The sequence below is a fragment of the Dendrobates tinctorius genome, unplaced genomic scaffold, assembly GCF_039654945.1.
Source record: "Dendrobates tinctorius isolate UK_male_01 unplaced genomic scaffold, ASM3965494v1 ptg000125l, whole genome shotgun sequence".
NCBI lineage: Eukaryota > Metazoa > Chordata > Amphibia > Anura > Dendrobatidae > Dendrobates > Dendrobates tinctorius.
The window spans coordinates 612156-638778 of NW_027361793.1; the positions used below are offsets into that span (position 1 = coordinate 612156).

At 42.7% G+C, this 26623-nt stretch overlaps 1 protein-coding gene across 4 annotated transcripts in view; it reads right to left on the minus strand.

Moving 5' to 3' along the window:
* RAPH1 (Ras association (RalGDS/AF-6) and pleckstrin homology domains 1) overlaps positions 1 to 26623 on the minus strand; it is a 185321-nt gene that overhangs the window by 42858 nt on the left and 115840 nt on the right. For 3 of the 4 annotated variants that reach the window (XM_073541863.1, XM_073541865.1, XM_073541866.1), the window contains 3 exons: positions 23019 to 23093; positions 11524 to 11601; positions 9789 to 9948 (listed from right to left, as the gene is read on the minus strand). In XM_073541863.1, the coding sequence (XP_073397964.1) occupies positions 9789 to 9948; positions 11524 to 11601; positions 23019 to 23093 (313 nt within the window). The remainder of the gene's footprint in view (positions 1 to 9788; positions 9949 to 11523; positions 11602 to 23018; positions 23094 to 26623) is intronic. The other variant, XM_073541864.1, reaches the window with a different exon arrangement.

Sequence of the window (26623 nt, forward strand, 5' to 3'; positions counted from 1 at the left end):
TATATATCGCACAAGTGCCACTGGATGTTTTACTGGATTGCACTTGGACCAATGTTTCTTTCTACAGATCGAATTAGCCTGTGGAAAAAAAAAATCACAGCATGCTACAAGTACAATGGGCATGGAAAGTATTCAGACCACTTTAAATTATTCACCCTTTGTTTCATTGCAGCCATTTGGTAACTTCAAAAAAAGTTCATTTTTTCTCAATGTACACTCTGCACCCTATCTTGACTGAAAAAAAAACAGAAATATAGAAATTTTTGCAAATTTATTAAAAAAGAGAAACTGAAATATCACATGGTTATAATAATTCAGACCCTTTGCTCAGACACTCATATTTAACCCCTTCACTACCAAGGGTGGTTTGCACGTTAACTCCCGGGCCAATTTTTACAATTCTGACCACTGTCCTTTTATGAGGTAATAACTCTGAAACGCTTCCATGGATCCCAGTGATTCTGACATTGTTTTCTCGTGACATATTGTACTTCATGTTAGTGGTAAAATTTCATTCAAATAACTTGCGTTTATTTGTGAAAAAAATGGATATTTGGCGAAAATTTTTAAAATTTCGCAATTTTCCAACTTTGAATTTTTATGCCCTTAAATCACAGAGATACGGAACACAATGAACTTGATAAGTAACATTTCCCACATGTTTACTTTACTTCAGCACAATTTTGGAACCAAATTTTTTTTTTTCTTAGGAAGTTATAAGGGTTAAAAGTTGACCAGCGATTTCTCATTTTTGCAACACCATTTTATTTTTACGGACCACATCACATTTGAAGCCACTTTGCGGGGTCTATATGATAGAAAATACCCAAAAGTGACACCATTCTAAAAACTGCACCCCTTAAGGTGCTCAAAACCACATTCAAGAAGTTTATTAACCCTTTAGTTGCATCACAGGAATTTTTTGAATATTTAAAAAAAAAATAAAAATGAACATTTAACTTTTTTTCACAAAAAAAATACTTCAGGTTCAATTTTTTTTTATTTTACCAAGGGTAACAGGACTGCACAAGTTATTGCGCAATTTGTCCTGAGTACGCTGATACCTGATATGTGGGGGGGGAACCACTGTTTCGGCACATGGCAGAGCTCACAAGGGAAGGAGCGCCGTTTGACTTTTTCAATGCAAAATTGGCTGGAATTCAGATCGGACGCCATGTCGCGTTTGGAGAGCCCCTGATGTACCTAAACAGTGGAAACCCCCCACAAGTGACCCCAATTTGGAAACTAGACCCCCCAAGGAACTTATCTAGATATGTGGTGAGAACTTTGAACCCACAAGGGCTTCACAGAAGTTTATAACGTACAGCGGTACAATTAAAAAATCATATTTTTTCCACAAAAATGATCTTTTCACCCCCAATTTTCATTTTCCCAAGGGTAACAGGACCCTAAGAGTTATTGTGCAATTTGTCCTGAGTACGCTGATACCCCACATGTGGGGGTAAACCACTATTTGGGAGCATGGCAGAGCTCGAAAGGGAAGCAGCGCCATTTGACGTTTTTGGCTGGAATTGAGATTGGACACCATGTCGAGTTTGGAAAGCCACTGATGTACCAAAACAGTGGAAACCCCCCACAAATGACACCATTTTGTAAACTAGACCCCCCAAAGGAACTTATCTAGATGTGTGGTGAGCACTTTGAACCCCCCAGTGCTTCACAGAAGTTTATAACGCCCGGGTGTGAAAATAAAAAATTCGTATTTTTCCACAAACATGATCTTTTAGTCACCAAATTTTTTTATTTTTCCAATAGTACCAGGAGAAATTGGACCCCAAAAGTTGTTGTCCAATTTGTCCTGAGTACGCCGATACCCCATATGTGGGAGAAAACTACTGTATGGGCACACGTCGGGGCTCGGAAGGGAAGTAGTGACGTTTTGAAATGAACTTTGATGGAATGGTCTGCGGGTGTCATATTGCTTTTGGAGAGCCCCTGATGTACCTAAACAGTGGAAACCCCCCACAAGTTACCCCATTTTGGAAACTAGACCCCCTAAGGAACTTATCTAGATGTGTGGTGAGCACTTTGAACCCCCAAGGGCTTCACAGAAGTTTATAATGCCCGGGCATGAAAATTAAAAAAAAATCGTATTTTTTCCACAAACATGATCAATTAGTCCCCAATTTTTTTATTTTCACAAGGGTACCAGGAGAAATTGGACCCCAAAAGTTGTTGTCCAATTTGTCCTGAGTACGCTGATACCCTATATGTGGGAGAAAACTACTGTATGGGCACACGTCTGGGCTCGGAAGGGAAGTAGTGAGGTTTTGGAATGCAAACTTTGATGGAATGGTCTGCGGGTGTCATGTGCGTTTGGAGAGCCCCTGATGTACCTAAACTATTGAAACTCCCCACAAGTGACCCCATTTTGGACACTAGACCCCCCACGGAACTTATCTAGATGTGTGGTGAGCACTTTGAACCCACAAGTGCTTCACAGAAGTTTATAACGCCCGGGCCTGAAAGTAAAAAAATCATTTTTTTCCACAAAAATGATATTTTTGCCCCCAATTTTTTATTTTCCTAAGGGTAACAGGAGAAATTGGACCCCAAAAGTTGTTTTGCAATTTGTCCTGAGTAGGCTGATACTCTATATGTGGAGGTAAAACACTGTTTGGGCGCATGGCAGAGCTTGGAAGGAAAGGAGCACCATTTGACTTTTTCAACGCAAAATTGGCCGGAATTGAGATCCGACGCCATGTTGCATTTGGAGAGCACCTGATGTGCCCAAACAGTGGAAACCCCCAATTCTAACTCCAACCCTAACCCCAACACAACCCTAACCCTAATCTCAGCCCTTATCCTAGCCCTAACACTAATGGGAAAATGGAAATAAATATATTTTCTTTTAATTTTATTATTTTTCCCTAACTAAAGGGGGTGAGAACGGGGGGTTTGATTTACTATTTATAGCGGGTCTTTATGTTTGGCAGCTGTCATACGCTAAAAGACGCTTTTTATTGTAAAAATAGTTTTTGCATCACCACATATTGAGAGATATAATTTTTCCATATTTTGACCCACAGAGTCATGTGAGGTCTTATTTTTTGCGGGACGAGTTGACGTTTTTATTGGTATCATTTTCGGGCATGTGACCTTTTTGTTTTATCGCTTTTTATTCCGATTTTTGGGACGCAGAATGAACAAAAACCAGCATTTCATGAATTTCTTTTGGGGGGTGCGTTTACACCGTTCCGCGTGCGGTGAAATTGATAAGAAGGGTCGGTACGGCTACAGTGATACCTCATTTGTGTCTTTTTTTATGTTTTGGCGGTTTTATGCAATGAAAACTATTTTATGTAAAAAAAAATTATTTTTGCATCGCTTTATTCTGCGAGCTATAACTTATTTTTTCGCTGATGACGCTGTATGGCGGCTCGTTTTTTGCGGGAGAAGATGATGTTTTCAGCGGTACCATGGATATTTATATGCGTCTTTTTGATCGCGCGTTATTGCACTTTTTGTTCGGCGGTATGATAATGAATTATTTTTTGCTTCGCTTTTTATTTTTAATTTTTAAGGGGTTCGCTAAAGGGGTTAACTAACAGGACAGTTTTATAGGGCGGGTCGTTACGGACGCGGCGATACCTAATATGTGTACTTTTATTGTTTTTTTTTTTTATTTCCAAAAAATGAATTTATTTCGGAATATTTTTTTTTTTCTAATTTATTTAGCGATTTTTTTAAAATTTTTACACTTTTTTTTCAGGGTGGATAAAAATCAATGTTTTTTTAAAAAAAAATCAAAAAAAAAAAAAATCGGATTTTTTTGATTTAAATCGGATTTTTTTCAATAAACTGCTTTTTGAGGAAAATATTTTACCATCCAAAGGTTCTTCCATCATGAGATAAAGCTGAGTTGTTTAACTCAGTAGAATAAAGGCTGTATATGTGTAACATTCACAATGCCATGCTCTTCCAGAGGTTTCTGTAGGATTAGTGGGCAGTTTCTCTCCTATAATCACAGACGCTCGCTTTACTTACGCAGTTCTCAAAACTGAATTTGACTCCGCAGAGGTCCCAGCCTCTTCTTCACGGCAAAAATGTTACAACATGAACAGAGTTGAGAAAAATACCTTAATCCTATTGTTCTACAAACCTATGAATACAGAATCAACCCCTTCAGTGCCAAGTCCAAGAAGTTAGACAATATGTTTCTGATTGTTTGGAGTGGAATAGATCTGCACAACACAAGAAGAATGTGAATCTAAGTGTGAGGAGGAGGAAGGGCAAGCAGACAAGAAAATGAAAGTGAAACTTTGAGCACAATACTGCAGCATAGCCACAGACAGACAAGTCTGGATCTGTTTGTGTGTACGATCTGAGGTTTATTACATTCTTTCCTTATAATGGCAGCAGGCCGTAATGAAGCTCCTTCGCCTATCGGTAAGGCAGGCATGCGTGCAAAATGCAAACGATGCAACAAAGAGATGCAAGGCCTGGTGGCGCGAATGAGGCAACATCATGAGAAGTGCGGTGATGAAGATGACCAAAGAAACACTTCTGAACAGGCAGGATCTTCAGGTTGGTAAACATTTTTATTGAATCCTATTTCTAAAGACTGAACTGTCATGTGTGAGAAAAATTATGTTTCTTATTATTACTGCATGTTACTGTCATTTGGTACAGTTATGAAGAAAAACAAATATTCCTTTTGGGGCAGGGGCAGTGATGTGTTGTGTACAATAAGCAGAAATTGTATAAACAATAAAATAACAGCATTGACTTTTTTTGTTTAGGGGAATTCATGGATTCTGGAAACTATCCACCTCCAAGATCACCATCATCCTGTTCTACAGTTTCAGAGTTATCCATCCAGGATAGTGCTTCATTAGCAGCAGCAGCATCATCATCAGACACCCACAGCCACATATCACCATCACCCAAAAGGAAGAAAAAAACCTTTACCTCCTGGAACCACCATAGATAGGTTTGTGATAAGAACTAGCAGATTAGAAAAAGAGTTGATTGATGAAAAAATTGCCCAGTTTATTTATGCAACAAACTCTTCTTTCCGTCTGACTGAGAACCCACATTTCATTAATATGGTTCAGTCACTGAGACCAGGATACAGTCCACCCAGCAGAGCTGATGTTGCAGGGAAACTGCTGGATCAAGTGTATGACAGAGAAATGGAGCAATGTGCAACAGCTCTGGAGGGTAAAATTGTTAACCTAAGTATTGATGGGTGGAGTAATGTCCACAATGATCCTATTGTATGTGCTTGTATAACAACAGAAGAAGGTAAAGTCTTCCTTGCACAAACAACTGATACGTCAGGAAATGCACACACAGCAGAATACTTACAAGAAGTGGCAGTAAAAGCTATAACGACATGTGAACAAAAATTCAAATGTCTAGTACGCAGTTTGGTCACTGACAATGCTGCAAACGTATCCAAGATAAGAAGAGATTTAGAAGAGCAGGGAGGGAATACAAAGCTGCTAATAACATATGGTTGCAGTGCTCATTTGCTGCACCTCTTAGCCAAAGACTTAAGTGTTCCAGAAATAAAGGCTAATGTTGTTGAAATTGCTAAATACTTCCGTAATAATCATTTTGCTGCAGCAGCTCTGAAAAGGATGGGTGGAACCAAGCTAACGCTCCCACAAGATGTTAGATGGAACTCTGTGGTGGACTGTTTTGAGCAGTATATCAAAAACTGGCCTATTCTGATGACACTTTGTGAAGAAAATCGAGATAAAATAGATGGCACTGTCACGGCCCAAATCCTCAACATTGGGCTTAAGAGAAATGTTGAACATATGCTGAGCTTCCTGAAACCCATCTCTCAAGCTTTAAACAAAATACAGAAAAATTGCTGTTTTATTGCGGATGCTGTTGAAATTTGGAAGGAACTGAGTGAACACATAAAAACAGAACTACACATGGACAGAATTAAATTACAAGCAGTAAACAAACGAATGGGACAAGCACTGACTCCAGCTCATTTTTTGGCAAATATTGTCAATATCCAATATCAGGGTCAAAACCTAAGTGCTGAGGAAGAGGAGTTAGCTATGACATGGGTATCCAATCATCCATCTTTAATGCCAACTATAATAAACTTCAGAGCTAAGGGGGAACCATTCAAGAAATATATGTTTGCTGAAGATATTTTAAGGAAGGTCACACCAGTAAACTGGTGGAAGTCACTTAAGCGCTTGGATTTAGAGACTGTTCAAGTAATGATTTCACTTTTAACAGCAGTAGCTTCTTCTGCAGGCGTTGAAAGAATATTCTCTTCCTTTGGACTCATTCATTCTAAATTGAGAAATCGGTTGGGACCCAATAAAGCAGGAAAGCTTGTTTTTCTTTTCCAGATTATGAATAGGAACAAAGAAGAAGATGATGATGAAGATGACGACAAGTGAGCTACAGAGGACAGCAGGGACAGTAGTATTTAAGTTTTTCATGTGTCGGCTGGGCTGACAGTCTAAGTTTCTTAAAATATATATATATTTTGTTTAGCCAAATTAGTTAACAAACATGGATGTTTGTTTAAGCAAATAACTTATGCTGTAATGTTGTTATTGTTTCAGTTGAATAAATCTATTTAAATTGTTATTAAGGTCAGGATTATTTTTCTCCTTCCTAAGTACAACAGAACAGTGGTGTCCAAATATAAATGATTAACCCATTAAACTGGGGAGAAAACAGCAATATAAAAAGTGATTCTAAAAATCTTCATCTACTTGCATGTTAAAGTAGCAAGAACTAGTTTAGGTAGAAACTTTGATTTAAATCACTGATTTAAATCAAGCCTTACTGACTAGTGATTTAAATCGTGATTTAAATCGTGATTTAAATCAGTTAGATTTAAATCAAATCCACCCTGCTTTTTTTTTTTTTTTTTTAAACTTTATTAGGTTGTCCCAGGGGGAACATCACTGTCCTGTGACAGATCGCTGATCTGTCACATCACAGATCACTGTGACAGATCAGCAATCTGTCACAGGCACAGACGCAGACTTCCTCATGCCTGCACTTTGCAGGCACTGAGGAAGCCAGCTCCCTGCAGGCCCCCGAAGGTCCCCGTCGCCATCTTGGATCCGGGGGCCTGTAGGGAAAGAGACCCCCGCAGCAGCGCTGCACATTGCGCTGCTGTGGGGGGCTCAGGGAAGCACGGAGGGAGTCCCCTCCCTGCCGATGCTTCCCTTTAACCCCCGGTACACCGCGATCGTGTTTGATCGCAGTTTGCAAGGGGTTAATGTGTCGGGGGCGGTCCGTGACCGCCCCTGACACATTGTGTCGGGTGTCAGCTGTGATAATCAGCTGACACCCGGCCGCGATCAGCGGCGCTCACCACGTGGGCGCCGCTGATTGCTATGACGTAATATTCCGTCCATGGGACTTAGGGCCCAGGTCACATGGACGGAATATTACGTCCAATGTAGGAAAGGGGTTAAGTCACATGCTGTCTATTTCCTTGTGATCCTCCTTGAGATGGTTCTACTCCTTCATTGGAGTCCAAGCTGTGTTTAATTAAACTGATAGGACTTGATTTGTAAAGGCGCACACCTGTCTATATAAGACAGCACATGAAGGACTCTCAAACTATGAGAAATAAGATTCTCTGGTCTGATGAGTCGAAGACAGAACTTCTTGGTGATGATTCTAAGCGGTATGTGTGGAGAAAACCAGGCACTGCTCATCACCTTCCCAATACAAGCCCAACAGTGAAACATGGTGGTGGCAGCATCATGCTACATTGGTGTTTTTCAGCTGCAGGGACAGGACGACTGGTTGCCATTGAAGGACACATGAATGCGGCCAAGTACAGAGATACCCTGGATGAAAACCTCTTCCAGAGTGCTCTGGACCTCAGTCTTGGCCGAAGGTTCACCTTCTGACAAGACAACGACCCTAAGCACACAGCTAAAATAACAAAGGAGTGGATTCAAAACAACTCTGTGACCATTCTTGACTGGCCCACGCAGAGCCCTGACCTAAACCCAATTAAGTATCTTTGGAGAGACCTGAAAATGGCTGCCCACCAACGTTCACCATCCAATCTGACAGAACTGGAGAGGATCTACAGGGAAGAATGGCAGAGGATCCCCAAATCCAGGTGTGAAAAACTTGTTGCATCATTCCCAGGAAGAATCATGGCTGTACAAGCTCAAAAGGGTGCTTCTACTCAATACTCAACAAAGGTTCTGAATACTTATGACCATGTGATAAATCCGTTTCTCTTTTTTAATAAATTTGCAATAATGTCTACATTTGTTTTTTTTTCAGTCAAGATGGGGTGCAGAGTGTACATTAATGAGAAAAAAATGGACTTTTTTGAAATGGCTGCAGTGAAACAAAGAGTGAAAAATTTCCGTACCTACTGTAGCTCCGCAAAATGGATCACGCATACCCATTCAAGTCTATGGGTGCATTGAAAACATCAGACTGCACTTTGATGTCATCCGAGTGCAGTCTAATTTACGCAGACACAAGACAATGGAGAAATTAAGTTCTCAGTCTTCTCTGCAGCTGTGAAACCATGCGCTCATCCAAGAGAATCTGATCACAGTAAACAGACACTGATCAAATTTGGATCAGAGTACGCACAGTGTCATTACCATAATCAGATTCTCTCGGAAGAAGATCATCGCTCGTATGACTGTAGCCTTAAGGCAGAGTCTAATGACGCAGCATCCAAGCTCCACGTTCAAGTAACTTTTATAACTTTCTGACTCTCCGGCAACTGTGCACAAGAAAATTGAAATCGCTTCCCTGAGAAAAGGTGGAACAGTGTCCAAGAAAGACGGCAGGTAAAATACACAGGCTTTCCAGCCGCACCACCTGACGTGAAAGGTAAGCAGGGAATATGGGTGGGGGAAATAAATCCAGCATAGTGAGAGAGGAGGCAGTCTTATCTTTTGGGCTCCATATGCCCGATAGACTGGAAACTCAAAATGAAAATAAAAAAAAAAAAAAGACAATTTTTAATGAACAAGGCATCATCCAGGAGGCATAGAGGTAGGACTAGTTTCAGCTTTATACAACCTGTAGGCCCATACTATTAGCTAAAAATGCTCAAATGGGGAGACAGATCCCCTTCAAGGCCTCATTCAGATGTCAGTGATTTTTTTCACTTATGCAAAACTAAAACGGTTTTGGATCCAGATGTCAGTTTTTTACCATCAGTGTTTTGTCAGTGGGTTTCACTTATGGATAAAGAAACTCCAAAGCTTCTCCTATACACTGCGCTGTTAGCACACTGACGCCAGTCGCGGGCTGTGATCTTCACACACTTGCATTTGTACTTTCATCTGTGACACTGATAGAAAAAAAAAACAAACTAACATGCCTTGATGATTTTCACAAAGACGCCGTCCACAAAAAAATATGGACACGTGAACAGCACAATGTAATATTATGGGTACGTGCTCTGTACATCACAACTACAGAAAGAACGCGTGTGTGAGAAATAGACGTGTGATTGAGGCCTGAGTCAAGGTGCCAGTTTTAGCAATCCTTATTATAACCCATTTTTCATGCGCTAAAAAAAAATAATGATCTTCGCTTCTCCTACCCATTAATTAGCAAAATACAGAGAGCACACGAATGACATCCATGTGCTACCCGTTTTTTTCCACAAGGCCACTGACATGCACTGGCGAGTTTGCGCTGCCACAAAGATCAAAATGAGACATCTGGATTCTTTTATAGCTGACATCTGGTCTGAAAACAGGAAAACAAAAACACTTGGTACCTTGGAGTCACCTTTACTATGCACATGTAGAATGATATACAAATGATCTACTAACCCATTTGTAGCTCAGAAATAGTCTCAACTAGTGACCAGTCCAGGCTGTATCCACAGTGCGACTTGTCCATCAAATTGTCCAGCACCTGCCGTACCGTTTGCCTCTCGTCCACCATCATCGTCTTGGAGCTGTCATCTGACATGTGCACTCGGATCACCAGCTGGGGAAGGGATGAAATGAGTGACGCTGCAACCAGTAGGATCCAGGTCCTCGCATGGTTTACATTCTGAATTATCTGCATTTCTGGCTTGATGGAAATGTTGGTCCTAATTTGCTCTAGAAGTTTCTTCCATGGAGATCAATGAGGCTTCCCCTGTACTGTGAAAAATCTAACGGCCCATTGAACATTTTACATTGAGCGTCAAGAGATAAATCAGCACGCTCACATGATGTGAACCAAAACTAATAAGGCAAACACTGGATCAAAGTCACGGCTACAGACTGCACATGGATCGCGAGCGCAGAAATGTAACTGACATTTGTAACTAATGCAGAATTTCTATATCTAAAAAGCCGTCCTCAGTTGTTGTCTTGCTTTACATTTCTAGGACTCTAAGCAGTAACCTTTCCACTTATGGACAGAGCCCAGTCCTTACAAAGACTTGTATGCCATACAATATTTAAATATGCAAATTGCCTCTTCAGAGAGGGTCGAGATTAACTTTTAGGATTGCTGCATCCAATAGGTGGCGCTGGAGTTCCTGTCCTCTTCTCTGCCTATACGTAGGACTGAAATATGGTAAAGATGAATTTAGTTCATACTTGTCTCCTTCTCATAGTTTTATATCTGCCCAGCATGTTATCTATTCATAAGATAGTGTTACCCCCTCACTGAGGTTTACATTGCTGAGACCCCTGCTGATCCTGAGAGCAGGGCTTTACAGTGCCCCATTGGCATAGAACGATGGCCACCACCGCTTACTTCAAAACTATAGGACTGCTGGGAATAGCAGTGTAAAGTGCTCCGCTATTCAGCAGTCCCTGAAGTTAAATAGGTTGTCCAGGATATATAATATGGGTCTAAAAATCAACAGGCAGGTATTTAGCAACTGCCTGCCTGTTAGTTCTTAGGCACATTGTAAAGAAAAAAAAAAAGGCCTAAATATCCCCTTAAATGGGATGGTGGCATGCATGAGACCCTTTAATGTTACATAGCCCACTGATTGACAGGCCTCTTTTTCCACCCAAGTTCAACCTCCCACAGATCAATTCTACATGACAGCCCTCAACGTCATTAGATAAAGGCCCTGTCACACTAATTGAGATCGCTAGCGAGATCGCTGCTGAGTCACTAGAACTGTGACGTTATAGCGATCTTACCAGCGAGATCGCTGTGTTTGACAGTGACCAGCCCCCCTGCCGGGTATCGCTGATCGTGCCCGAAATGTCTGGACATATTTTTGGTCGCTCATGTCCCGCTGAGTCGCTTGTATCATCACGTTTGACACCTAGCCTAACGACCTCGTTAGCGATTCAGAAGCAAGACAAGGCGTGGATTAGCGTTCCCAACGACCACCGACATCGTTACAAAGGTCGCTATGACACGCTAGATCGTTGCTCCGTCGTTGGGTAGATTGGACTGTCTGACATCTCAATAGTGACCAAATAGAGATGCGGCAACGATCCCTGTCGTGTCATATCGCTGTCGGGATCGTTATAGCGTCGCTAGGTGTGACGGGACCTTAAGAGTCTGCGGCCATTGTTCCCGTCATCACCACAACTTGGGGTTCGGTACCTTTTTCACTTGAGCTTCTTTTATCTTTTCTAAAGCGATTCGAATCTTCTCTGCCTTTATTTTAGCAGCTTGTTCCTCCTGTGGAAAGAGTATAAAACGTTTAAGGGTAAATGTGCATTAATTAAACTTGTCTTTATGCTACAATATTAGCAAAACCATGCACCGATCAGCCATAACATTAAAATCACCTGCCTAATATTGTGTCAGCCAGAAATAATTTCTCTACAATGACTTTTCTGTGGGATCGGACCAGACAGGATAGCGTTTCCTCCCCATGCATATCAATGAGCGTTGTCGTTCATGGCCATGTTTCTGCTTTAGTGGTTGTCATTACTGGGATCACCTTTTGGCAAGTACTAACCAAAGCATATCAGGGAAAACCCGCAGGAGTCTAATCAACACAATTTATCCCAGCCAAAGTCACTTAGAACCCCTTACAGGGGTTGTCCACCTTTGGGGAGGGAACATTTTCTCATTTAAATGCATATATCTTTGGCTAAAAATAATTGTTGTAATTAAGTTTCATTAATCATTTTGCACCGTTCATTCTCTATAGCCTTTGTTACATGATTACAGACTGCAGAATGGGCTAACTGAGAATCTATCAGTGAGCTCATTCTGGCAAAACAATGAGAGAGTTTCTTACTCTTATCAATTTTTTTTTTTTATTTTTTTTAGGCTCCTCTCAACTGAGTTATGAGCACAGACCACAACAAAGTTGGATCTGTAGTGAGATAAAGAACCTGTAAAATACAAACAGTGTATTTAAAAAAAGAGTCTCCAGAGGTGGTGACCCCCCCTTAAACTTGCATTTTTATTTCTTCTAAAATGTTAACTTCCAAGAACTCACTGTTGCTCATATATCCCACCAGTGTAAGGAGGTAAGTGATGTTACTAGTTGGTCGTTTTAAAACTATGGCTGATCAGTGTTATATCAGCGTGCAAAACGCATATAAGTGTTGTTAAATACCAGCCATGCAGAAGTACAATAAATGGGCACGCAACTTTCACACACAAATACACAGGAATTACAAGTTAAAAAGGACTGAACAGAGCTCCAAAATGATTCACGAGAAGACGACACAGAATCCGTTATAGTATTATTCTCTCAATTAAGACAGTTCAACGGCCATGGGAAAGGTCGTCCAGTTAGTTATATCAAATACTGCTAATATACACCGGTACATGAAATCCTTCAAGATATTTATACAATCCTGTTATTCTATACAAAGTGTCAATTGAAAATCAGCGATTAAGGATGAGCGAGCATGCTCAGGTGTGCTTAGGTGATATGTTGGCATCCCCATGGCTGCATGTGTTGTGGCTGCTAGACAGCAGTAACACATACAGGGGTTGCCTGTCTAACAGCCACAACACGTGCAGCCATGAGGATGCGAATATATCACCCAAGCACACCCGAGATACCCGAATAACACCTGAGCATGCTCTGATAACACGATATCCAAACATGCTCACTCATCACTACCAGTGATCAATAAACCCCAAGGGTCTGCTGACCATCAGTGAGCAATGACAATATATTGTCTACAGAAATGTAACATACAGAAACATTCCTTTATGGAACACCTGACAAATCATAGACCGCAAATTACACTCATCATTAAAGGGGCAGTCTATTTATATTTATCCTAACTGTCTATAATGTAATAATCTAATCTTTTTTATAAAATAGAGACTTTTAGAGACTCTGTTTTGGATCTATGGTAGCCACCTAGTGGCCATTTTTCTTATTAATGTATTAGTATGTGAACCTTTATCCTGCTACTGCAATTTTTTTTCCTGTTAAGTGGGTTATAGTATTGTTTGGTGATCCCTGGTGTATAGCATGTCTTAGATACCCGCTGTTTACATTGGAAACCAGCTTGCTCGCTGGTCCTGATCGCTGGAGGGGCTGTCTATGTAACAGCTCACCAGCGATCAGCCTAACGATGTCCCAGCGATCCCATCCATGTCAGATCGTTGGTGGGATCGCTGGGACATAGTTATGTGTAACGGGGCCTTTAGGGACAATGAAAAAGATTTATAATGTGGTATGTCCAAGTATTTTAAAGGGAGTCTGTCACCCCAAAATGCAATATAAAATACACTGCTCAAAAAAATAAAGGGCACTCAGACCATCCCCATGGAGTTTCTAACCGTTTGTGCAGACATATGCACATTTATAGCCTGCTGGAGGTCATTTTGCAGGGCTCTGGCAGTGCTCCTCCTGTTCCTCTTTGCAGAAAGGCTGAGGTAGAGGTCCTGCTGCTGGGTTGTTGCCCTCCTATGGCCCCCTCCACGTCTCCTGGTGTACTGGCCTGTCTCTTGGTAGCGCATCCAGCCTCTGGACACTACACTGACAGACACAGAAAACCTTCTTGCCACAGCTCACATTGATGTGCCATCCTGGATGAGCTGCACTACCTGAGCCTCTTGTGTGGGTTGTATAGTCCGTCTCATGCTACCACGAGTGTGAAAGCACAACCAACAACCAAAAGTGACCAAAGCATCAGCCAGAAAGCATTGGTACTGAGATGTGGTCTGTGGTCCCCACCTGCAGAACCACTCATTTATTGAGGGTGTCTTGATAATTAAGGCTGTGGAGTCGGAGTCGGAGTCGGAGAGTCGGTGCTCATTTTGGTGGAGTCGGAGTCGGTATAAAATGGACCGACTCCGACTCCTAAAATATATAATAAATTGGGTACAGTAATTCAATGCAGGATGTGCTGAATATTTTTTCATAGGAGTTTGGGAAAGTTATGAAATGTCCTATAAATGGCTGTTCTAGTCCTGATCTAAGGCTACATTCACACACAGCGTTTTTCCTGTGTTTTTTGAGGATACGTTTTTCAGCTGCAAAAGCTGATCATCTTTTTAAAAAACCGCATCACCTGAAAGGTTTTTGAGCTCATAGATAATGTTTTCAATAGCAAAAGCAGATTAGAAATCTGCTCTATCTATCCATTTATCCATATCTGTCTATCCATATCGTATCTGTACCAAAAAGAATGAAAACCGGGTAGTACACCAATATATATTCTGTTCTATCTAAATATCTTGATTATTGGATCATAAAAATGATTAAATATCTGAGGTTCACATTGTACTACAATAAATTTTTCACTTAAATATAAGCAATATGTGTGGGAGTCGGAGTCGTGGAGTCGGAGTCGGTGTAAGGGAAATTGAGGAGTCGGAGTCGCAGGTTTGGCTTACCGACTCCACAGCCCTGTTGATAATTGCCAATAATTTCCATCTGTTGACTATTCCTTTTGTTCAACAGCATGTGAAATTGCTTGTCAATCAGTGTTGCTTCCTAAGTGGACAGTTTGATTTCACAGAAGTTTGATTTAAGGTACTGTCACACTTAGCGATGCACCAGCGATCTCGACCAGCGATATGACGCGGTCAGGATCGCTGGTGCATCGCTAAGTGGTCGCTAGTGAGCTGCCACACAGGCAGATCTCACCAGCGACATCGCAGAGGACGGGGGTCATTACTTACCTGTCAGATGAGGCGATCCTGACGTCCTCCCGCCCGCGTCCACGCTCGTCTCTCCACAGGAAGCCCAGCAGCAAGCTGACAACGAGAAACAGTCCAGGACGTTCTCGCGCGATCAGTGATAACCAGCGGGGGAGCGGGTCGTAGGTAAGTATCACACACAGCGATATCGCTAGCAATATTGCTATAACGTCACAAGTTATAGCGATATTGCTAGCGATATCGCTTAGTGTGACAGGCCCTTTACTTGGAGTTATATTCTGTTAAGTGTTCCTTTTATTTTTTTGAGCAGTGTACATAAACATTTATATAGGGACTGAGCCCCTCTTATCATACTAGGCAAGTATAGCTTAATTTTAGAATTAAAAATCAACTTTTATTTGATATGCAAACGAGGGCTCTTTGGTGCACCCATGGAGTGGCCCATGCCTAGGTGCACCCTCAACACCCTCCTATTTGCATAGTTATCACAGTAATTTACTTGTCTCTTAGGGTCCCGTTTCACATAGCGACGCACCAGCGATCCCGACAACGATACGACCTGTAAGGATCGCTGGTGCGTCGCTACATGATCGCTAGTAAGCTGCCAATCAGGCAAGATCTCTTCAACGATGCAGCAACCATCCAGCGATCTATATAACGACCTCGGCGGTCGTTGGTACCTTGTCACACAGCAGCTTTTCTGACGACTCCCGCCTGTGTCCCTGAGTTCTGCGTCGCCAACGAGGTCACTCGTCGGCGTTAAACACATCAATGCGCGCTGGCCAGCGGGACGATGACGATGAAAAAACGGCCCAGGACATTCGAGCACGATCAGCGATATCCAGCGGGGGGCCGGCTGCCGCTATGTGACACATGTAACGAGATCGCTGGCGAGATCGCTGTTTCATCACAAAATCAGTGACGCTTCAGCATTCTCGCTAGCAATCTCGCTATGTGAGACGGGGCCTTAAGGCCCAGAGTGAATGCTACATCTAGTGTGCACACCTCTGCACCGACACTGAATGATCACTGCAAGGCACTCAAAGCATCAGTGGGGGTGTGCACACAACAGCTACAGGCTCCTACCTGTCTGTGGCCACTGGTCGCTACACCTGGAAGTGTATATACATCAGTCGCCATTGCGTGCATGCTCCGCCTGGGGCGTAACGATCGCAGTCACAGAAAGTGCGACCAGGCCCGTGGCGGAGGGGGCCCGCCAATGTCAATTTTACCTAGATCTGCATCCTGGATTGCACATTCAGGTGAAAGGTATTGCAATGCATAGACACCCCCCCCTCACTGCAATACACGCCACTGGCCAATCAGGTCAGTAGATGACGTTGGCTTGCCAGTGACACACACCACATGGCAGTGATGTCATGTGCTGCCATGCCAGCACGGTGAAGTCAGCTGCTGGCTACAGAGGTGGACGCGGCATGTTGTGGGAGCGGAGGAGAAGTAGAATCCTTTCTTTATTTTTAAAATGGGGACATTATACCAGGAAGGGTGAAAATGTTATCGTATGGGGCCCAGGATCCACAAGATCCCTGGAAAGGGCCACAATGGGGGCCATTGTTACATGGGGAACCAACATGTATATCTTATAGGATCTAGAAAGCTACAAAGGCCTTTACATCTGACCAACAGGCAAGGGAGGGCCCAGGTCCAAATTTTGCACTGCGGTCCATCACTCTAGTTAAGCCACTGGCGCCTGCACTGACACTATGAGCGTGCCGCCGCAATCACTCATTGTTTAAATGCCATTTTGAGGGTGACAGACTCCCTTTAAGTGTTGCAAATAGTTGTCCTTCTGCAGTGTAGAAGCAAACTATCAGATGAAGCAAACTACATCTCCTTGTGGCTTATCTCTAGGCTTAGAAAATATACATTTCCTTGGTACCAGCTCATGTTCCACACCAAGGAAAAGGCAGAATTCTTGCCAAGTCAATAAGGAATAACAAATCTACTTGTTCCCAGCATGGCTCCATGGTCACTGCGGCAATATACCAAGTGACAAGAAACATAAGTCAGATTTGATACCCGTGGGGCAGCACGGTGGCTCAGTGGATAGTACTGCAGCCTTTCAGCGCTGGAGTCCTGGGTTCGAATCCCACCAAGGACAACATCCGCAAGGAGTTTGTATGTTCTCCGCCTTGTTTGCGTGGGTTTCCTCCGGGTTCTCTGGTTTCCTACCACATTCCAAAGACATACTGATAGGGAATTTAGACTGAATGTGCAAACTGTAAAGCGCAGCGTGCCAAGTACGGGCATCAGGAACAGCACAATTTGTCAGATTTACCACTGTCCCTTTAGTGATACACCCAGGCCAAAGTTTCCATCCAGGCATCAGTTAAACACAAAGGTCACATTTCCCCTTTTTCTGTAGTCCCATCTTGTAACTACATACGGATTCATATAGCACTAAAAAAAAATATAAAAAGACCCCATGTGGGGTTACACGATTACTTGTTGGGATAATCTCGTAAGGGATTAATTAGAAGATGATGCGAAAACCCCTCCTCTGATACACAATGTTAGTGACTAGGAAACTATGAATTGCAAGTCAAACCTGAAGTGGTTGTCTGGTACTTTAATATTGACGGCCTATCCTTAGTATAGGTCATCGATACCAAAGCGATGAAGCTGCAACCCCTGGCACCCCCTACATATACCAGATCAATGCAGGTGCGACCCCAGGCACCCTTACATTCCAGATCGATGTGGGTGCGACCCACGGATCAACCACATACCAGATCAATGAGGAGGCGACCCTCACACATACATGATCGATGAGGGAACCACTATATACCAGATCAATGAGGGTGCGACCCCTGGCACCCTCACACATACAAGATCGATGAGGGCGTGACCCCCGGCACCCTCACACATACCAGATCAATGAGGGTGTGATCCCCGGCACCCACACATATACCAGATCAATGAGGGTGCGACCCCCGCCACCCTCACACATACCAGATCTATGAGGGTGTGACCCCTGGCACATACCAGATCAATGAGGGTACGACCCCCAGCACCTCCACACAGACAAGATCGATAAGGGTGTGACCTCTGCCTCCCCCACCCATACCAGATCAATGGGGGTGTGACTCCCTGCACCCCCAGACATACCAGATCGATGAAGGTGTAAATCCCGGCAGCCCCACACATACCAGATCAATGAGGGTGTGACTCCCGTCACCCGCAGATCAGCTGTTCCCAGTGCTGGCAAGATATGATCAGTTAGAGCTGCATAGCTCCATCGACTGCATAGTGGCCGCAGCCAGGTACTGCACCATCTGCCACTATTCTGCTCTGTAACTGATCACATCCAGTTGCCGCTGGCACCGGGAACGGCTAATCAGCAGGGATGCCGTGTGTTGCAACCAGACTGATCTGGTATTATGACCTATCCTCCAGATAGGTCAGCAATACGAAAGTATCAGACAATTCCTATAAATCATTCATTTTAATAGGTCTGTCTTCGTTTTTGCTTCTTCCTGCCTTCTGTCCTTGATGAGATTATATTACACATGAATCTACTTAGTGTAATTTTCCAAGAGGTGGTGGCCATTCATTTAAAGAGGACCTTTCTATTTGGTCAAGACAGAAGGAGGTCCTGAGCAGCGGATTCCCTTCTAGGATGTCCGTCCATATATCCCCCTTTTAGGACACAGAAAGGGAATTATGTCGAGAGGCAGTCACCTACTTAAAGGAAACCTGACACCATGAAGATACTATCCAATCTGTAGGCAGCAAGTTATAGATCGGGGGAGCGGAGCAGACTGGGCTTTTCGGTCCGAACAGTCACTGACAACTTTCTTTGTATATGAGTGCAGACAGAAACCGCTGTCAATCACTGTTAGGACCACCCACTGGACCAAAAATCCCAGGAAGAGCAGAGGTTTAAAATGATGAAAAAACAGGTTATACTGAATCTTTTCTCAGAAAACTGTATATTTATCTACTCTGCTCCCCTTGCTCTATAACCAAGTTCCTGCAGATTAGACTATTTTCAAGGTGACAGGCTCCCCTTTAAGGGAGGTAATGGGGGGGGGACACACCTAAAAATTCCAGAACTTGCTAAATAAAAAAAAAACAATCCCAAAACGGACAATATCTAGCAAAACTGATCTGATAAATCATCTCATGGTAATACAGGCTTACCTGCTACCTACAAAAAGTAAAACAGCAATCTATTTCTTGGATAGAGAAGTGGCTGATGTGAAGGCAGCCGCCTGAGAGCATCAATGCCAAGCAGGATTAAAATATTAAAGAGCGTAGGCCGCCACCTGGCAGGGCCATTCAGCAGAAGCCTGAGTGGCCCCTCCATCTCCCTGTAACAATCATGCACAGGACTCGGCAACAAACATGGATCACGTTCCCTTAGGCCTGTTTCACACTTCCCTTTGTCTCCATCAGTCAAGATCCGCCGTTTTGCCAAAAAATGGATCCGCCATTTTTCTTGGCGGATCCGTTTTTCCCCCCATAGACTTGCATTACCGGCGGATCTTGACGGACGGGCATCCGTTGGATCCACTTTTTTGTGGATCCGCCAAGATTTTGGTGTCTGCTGCCAAAACTGGACGGACAATGCAACTTTTTGTGGCTGGCCGGATCCGCACTTTACACTGCACATGCCCAGCAGAATCGCCTTTGCAGTTAATTTAACCCTAAATACCGGTCTAGCGGCTGAGAAAAAAAATTCTCTCTCTCGTCTCTTTTTGATCCAAGTCAGGCTATGTGCCCACGCAGCGTTTTTTTTAAACGCTCAGGAAATTGGTTCTCCTTCCCAGAAAACGCGCGTTTTTTTCTGCGCAAAAACCGCACATTTTTGATGCGTTTTTTCGCGCGTCTTTTGGACTATAGGAAATAGCCAAAAACGCGGACCTAAGCGGAAATTAATGAACATGCTGCGTTTTTTACCGCTAAGCGTTTCCTTAGCGGTAAAAAACGCATCCATTGGCACAAAAAGGTCAAAATGCATTTAAATGAATGGGATGCTTCTTTTAAGCGTTTTTGATGCGGTTTGACCCCGAAAAACGCATCAAAAACGCTACGTGGGCACACAGCCTCATAGCTCAAAATTACCCATACAAGTTGTGGATGATCACAGACATGTGCCATCCGTGACCAACATTGTAGAGACTTTGTCATTTATGGGTTTTATCTTCAGTGAAAATCACTGATGAATGAATGATGGTAAAAATTAACATGGACCAAACCCTGAAAAGCAAGGATCTGGGCTTTTACGTAGGATAAAAATCATGGCCGTCTGAATGTGGCCTAAGGCCACGTTCAGTATTTGGTCAGTATTTTACCTCAGTATTTGTAAGCCAAAACCAGGAGTGGGTGATAAATACAGAAGTGGTGACGTGTTTCTATTATACTTCTCCTCTGATTGTTCCTCCCCTGGTTTTGGCTTACACATACTGAGGTAAATACTGAGCAAATACTGATTATGAACGTGGCCTTAGTGTCGTCCACTCAGGAGCACGCTCTATGAGCCAAAAGAGGGCAACCTTGTAAGGCCTCATTCACATGTCTGTGATGCGAGCATGTGTTGTATCCATGTTTTTCACGGATACACGTACCCATTGTATTTTATGTTCACATGTCCGTGCTTTTTCATGGACCACATATCTGTGCAAAATTCAGAGAAATGACAGTCTTTCTCCAGCAACACGGATGAAAAGTGACAATGCAAGCCTATGGGTCAATGAAAAACACGTACAGCACCCGACATCCATGTACCATCTGTACATAAAATTGTAAAGCTTTGTAATTTATTTCTCCATCCGCGAAGAACACCAATGACACACTGATGGTAAAATGGATGCGGACCAAATACTGGTGCACAACACGGATCCAAAACACTGCAGACACCGGTACCATTTTTCCCCAGACGTGTGAATGAGGCCAAAGTGTTTTTCCAGCCTGGTAGATGTGGCCTACTGACACGCTACAAGGTAGAACATTCATATAAATGCCACCATTTATGGCCAGACTAGGCTTCTCTTGGTTTTATTTCTTTCATGTTGGCTGCTGTAAACACAAGTGCTGCATTAGGCAAAGCACCATTACATCTCACTCATGTCTCTAGCCTTACTCCATGCTCTGACTAGGTGATATTGTCAGTAGGGAGCAGATTTCCATCACAGCCAGGGATGAAAAAATACCAGAAAGATGATAAAAGGCCCAGGAGAGGCTGCAGAATGTGCACTGTGACGCTGCATGTCACAGGCATTGTGCTCTCCTTACACGTTGATGGAGTCAGGTATTGCAGGTCAGCTCGCCTCACTGGAGCAGGAATGAGTTGCTTTACCAAAGGCCATGAACAAAAGTGGCACTGTTCAGAGACACTGGATTAATGCAAACCTAAAAGTATCCCCACATAGTGAGCCATGCCTATTGTTAGAGCTTAGTCACAAGAGTAACGTAGGAATTGCACACATTGGAAAGGCAAAAAGGAAACGGAAGAGAGATGAACATGCTACAAATAAGACAAACCCATTAGACATAAACCTTATAAATTACAGAAACTCTAAAAACACACATGAAGTGATTTACAGCCAGCGGGACATGTTAGGCCGAGTCTTGCCTTTAATAGTAATTTCCATTCATAATTTAGTGAGCTGTGTAATTGATGTGTTCAACTGGGAAAACACCATGGGCAGAAGGAGGCGTATGACTGACACGTGTGCTAAGAAACATCAGATTTACACCGGAAACGCCCACTGGCAAACGACTATATGTATCATGCCTGAAGGAAGCGAGTGTGCAAGGATGAAGAGCGATTATTGCATGTACAAAGCCTAATATGCCGATCACACCAGCTTCTGTATATGCTCCTGGCATTACATCAAACAGCGAGGCGGCTACTACCCACCGGGAGCCTGACAGCGCATACATGTCAGCTGATCCACGGGCAGCATGTCAGGTACCGGGGCTGGATCATCTCAGCCAGGTATGTCTGAAAAAAGCCGATGGGGACTGAGCCACACGAGACTAGTCGGACAGGAGGATCCCCAGCGGCTTCTCCCCGCCCACTCCCCCTTGAGTGACAGGTCTCTCCCTGAGTGAGTGGGGAGAAACCACCAAGGACCTGCCTGTCCAGCTAGTCTGCTGTGTGGCTCAGTCCCCCGTAGCTTTTAAAGTCTGTTTTTCCCTGAAGTGTTGCAGCAATTCAGAGCCAAACGCACATGACTTAGATGGTGCAGCACATATCAGCTGTCTGGTTCCTTTTAAAGGGAGTATGTCATCAGTAAATGACAAACTAATTACATTTGTATGTTAAACATGCTTGTAAAGAAATTGTGGTGATTTTTCTAAATTGTTTATGTTACTGGCTGTTCATTCACAATAGGTAATATCACAGCTCACCTCCTCCCCTTATCTGCACAGGTCACATAACTTGCTCTCAAAAATGTCAGTGAACATCTCTAGACAACCCTATGGCCTATGTGGACAGTGTATTACATATCTCTGAATCATTTTAACACTCAGGACAGATAGATAACCACAAAAATCACAAAGTGAACAGAATTGAAAAATGTCCAGTAAGGAAGTTAAAACCAGATTTCCACCAAAATCTGTCCCATGACTGCCAGCTCCAGACACTAGCGAATACTCACAGCGTGCAATGTGAGGGTTCACAAGTCTGCAGTCACAGAGTGGCCGGATGCCAGACAACCCCTTTAACATGTGAACAGAGCTGAATATGTCAGTATAATACATTTAGGAACATATGAAGGAAGCAATCACTTGTTCACGTCAATGTATAGATACAACACAATAAACAGAAGAGCAGTTCTTGGTGGATTCTCCCCCCGCCATGAATAGAAGATAGCGATACAAGGAGGGAGGCAGGGAGCAATGCAACAGTCACAGAGCACAGGTTAGCGAGTCGTGCCCTGCTCCTGGAGCCGCACACTGAAGTTTTCATTGCACAGTTGGCACAGTTTAGCTACAGGGAAGAGGTAAATCATGCAGATGGAAAGAGCAAGCTTCATCACCTTAGTCAGCAAGTGAGAGGGCTTTCCTGCAATGTTTCTGAGCAGAAGGGAGGTCTCCCTGTCCAGATAGGAGTGCTTGCACAGAAAAAGAAACAGACAGGAAGAGAAAAAAAGTGGAAAATACAATTAAAAGAAAAATCTGAGAAAGGCATATTCATTTGCGTGTTCTGATTATTGCGGTAAGCGTGCAAAGGAAAAGACACAATTCCCTAATGCATGATATAACAACATCCAATAAGAACACACATGTTCCAGATCTAAAACAGAAGTCACAGGGCGCATGTAGTTATTCTGCAATAAAACAAAGTACTACACGTACCACACACTCACACTTTATATCTCAAAATCATTAATGTTGTCGAAACTAGCTGATCTATTATTCGTTTTTTTTCCTACTGTAAGCCTCGCTGGACTTATTAAATGCTTATTTTAAATCACATGTAAAAGAAGAAAAACAAAAACTTAGAAAAAAAGTCATTCTGATAAGGATTGTCTAAGTACACCAAAAACCTGGTGACAGATTCCCTGTAAAGGGAACCTGTCACTGGAGTCATGCTGCTCAAACCACTGCACAATTGCAGCCAGGTATGTTTTACCCTGAAACGCCACGGCGCTCTGAGCCAGCCAGGGACTACTATAAGGTTAGACCTGACTAGCCCATCACAGCCCCCCGGTTGGCTTCTCACTGCAGTGCTCCAGTTGACTGACAGGTTGTCAGCTGGAGTGGGATGACAAGTGCTTGCTCAGTGTCACACCAGAATAGGCAGGGTCTTGTTCCTATAACTCCTGGCTTTTCAAACTTGTTTTTTTCTGAAGTGACAGCACTCAAGAATGACATACTGGGCTACAATCACACAAGCAGGCCGCCTTCGTACAGGCAGGCTCCAAGTGACAGCTTCCTTTAAACAATGTATGTAGTTTGCATTGTGAAATCGAATGACAAATCCACTTTTAAGAATGCTCTGTACATAATTGTTACTGGGGGTTTATCAGAGAAGGTGAACGCTCATTAACAGGTCTGTATATGAAAAATCAAGATTTGTCCACTATCTAGGTGTTTACTGATGACTAGAGATGGGCGAACCTTACCAAAGTTCGGCACGCATGACAGCATGACAAACACTGCTTCTGATCGGCAGTAAAATCATTACCGCCAGGCAGAGAGCTGCTGTTCCCATGCTGTCATCTGAGCCCGCAGGTGTGATCGAAGGTAAATGTTTGCCTCCGGTCACTGGCGTTGGCTGATGGGACTACTGCTCCTATCAGCATACGTCTGCTGCCGCTAATAACAGTGAGAGCAGGAGCAGTTGACGTGCGTATTCATCAGCTGGCACCTGCGCTCTAAATAAATATTTTTGATAACCAGCCAGGTAAAACTGACAGCTGGGGCTGCAACCCTCAGTCGTCAGTGTTATCAAGAATAGAGGGGTCCCCACACTTTTTTTAATTTAAATAAAAAAAAACAGCATGGGGTCCCATCCATTTTTAACAAGCAGCCTGGGGGATACCGTAATTAGTTTTCAACCTGGACAGTGCCAAGATGCAACCATCCAGGCTGAGAACCACTAGTGAATGAATCCCCGCGTGGTATAGCATTTCGGAGAGGTGAGGGATATTGTTGTTTTTTTTATGTTTGTTTTATTACAGGAGATGAGGGATTCAATGGAATGGGTGGTAGGTGAGTATAACTGTTTGTTATTTTTTTTTTTAAAAAAAGGAAGTGTGTTTTGTTTTTATTTCAAATAAAGGACTTTATTGTTTCTGTGCTTTTATTAACAATATAGCTATTAGTAATGGACAGGTGTTTTATAGACGTCTCTCCATTAATTATCTGTGGGCTTTATGTCACCGGACAATACAAAGGTGACATCAACCCCACAAATTTTACAGAAAACAGAAAGGATAATACCAGTTCACCGTTGAAGTTTATAGGAGTCCAGCGTGCACAGAACCACGAGCTGACCATCCATGTATAGCAATTGCAGGGAAAAAAGGAAATGTTCCAAATTCTGGTAAAATTTTCAGAGTATTCTTTATTCCATCAAAAAACAAATTAAAATATAATGGACAGAAACAGGAGCAAGTGATGCATTTCGAACACTGTTGTTCTTTAATCAAGCTGGCTTGAAAATGACCAAACAGTCTTAAATACACAGGTGCAATTAAACACACGAAAAATAATTACCCAATTGAAACTAACTGAGAAAAAAAAATGTGAACTATTCAAATTCAGATAATAAAACTAAATGAAACCAGAGGAATAAAAGATAAAATGGGATAACGTGAAAACATGAGAAAATAGTCAAAATCTCAATAGTGATAAGCTATTTCATTTCTCAAATTCAATCCCAAAGGGGAATGAGTACCCAAGTTAAAAATCCAAAATGCCTCCCTCACCATTAGGCGTCTTCGCATATCGCCACCTCGAGCTGGTCTAATAATTTTCTTGAATCCAAAAACCTTGAGGGTTGAGAGATTGCCTCTATGTATGTCAATAAAGTGTATGGATGCAGAGGATATATGCCGATTGTTATGGTTATTACCAGTAATATCATTAATATGTTCGTTGATGCGAACTTTTAACTTACATCCAATGTACAGCTTATTTATTACAGTACAGTACATTACAGTACATTCAATGGCATAAACAACATGATCAGTGTTACAATTAATAAATTACTTAATGCTAAAAGCTCTGACTTATCAGAATTGGAAAAAGAATTCTGGATGGTTTGAGGGTGGTTTCTCATTTTTTTTTTTTATCCATGACCAGCTTCTTCTCTGGTGACATTGACTTTTTACTTTCACTCTTGAATTTCCTTGTTACTCACAATTTTTTTCTGTTTAGCGGGTCCTTCTACCTACAGCTCCAGGGCACAGCAATGGGTGCTGCGTGCGCACCTTCGTACGCCAATCTGTTCCTGGGGATGTGGGAGAGGGACTTGTTCTTGTCGAATTGGGTTTCTTTGATGGAGCGGGTCATTTTTTTGGCTCGCTACATTGACGATATTTTCCTGATCTGGCGAGGTACACCAACTGAGTTAGTCATTTTTTTTTTTTTTTTTTTTTTTTTTAATTTAAATGATCTTAATATTCATTTGTCTTTCAAATAAGACAATAATGAAATTGATTTTTTAGATGTCTTTGTGAGGAGGGGCGTGGATGGTATCCTTCTTTCTGATGTTTTCCATAAGGAAACAGCAGTTAACTTTGTACTACATGCGTCATGTTCTCACCCACCGCATGTGATTAATTCTGTTCCCACTGGTCAGTTATTCCGTATTAAGAAGATCTGCTCATCTAAAGAAGACTTTGAGGCTCAAGCAAAAGAAATGACAAATCATTTTTTGGACAGAGGGTATAGTAAGAGATGTATAAAAAGAGCATTTAACAGAGCCAAGAACACCGAGAGACATCAACTTCTTTACTCACCTGCAAAAAATAAGGACAACTCTCAGGTAAGGGTACCGTTACACCTAGCGACTCACCAGCGATCCCGACCAGGATCGCTGGTGAATCGCTGGGTGGTCGCTAGTGAGCTGCCACACAGGCAGATCTCACCAGCGACATCGCTGGGGACGGGGGTCGCTACTTACCTGTCAGAC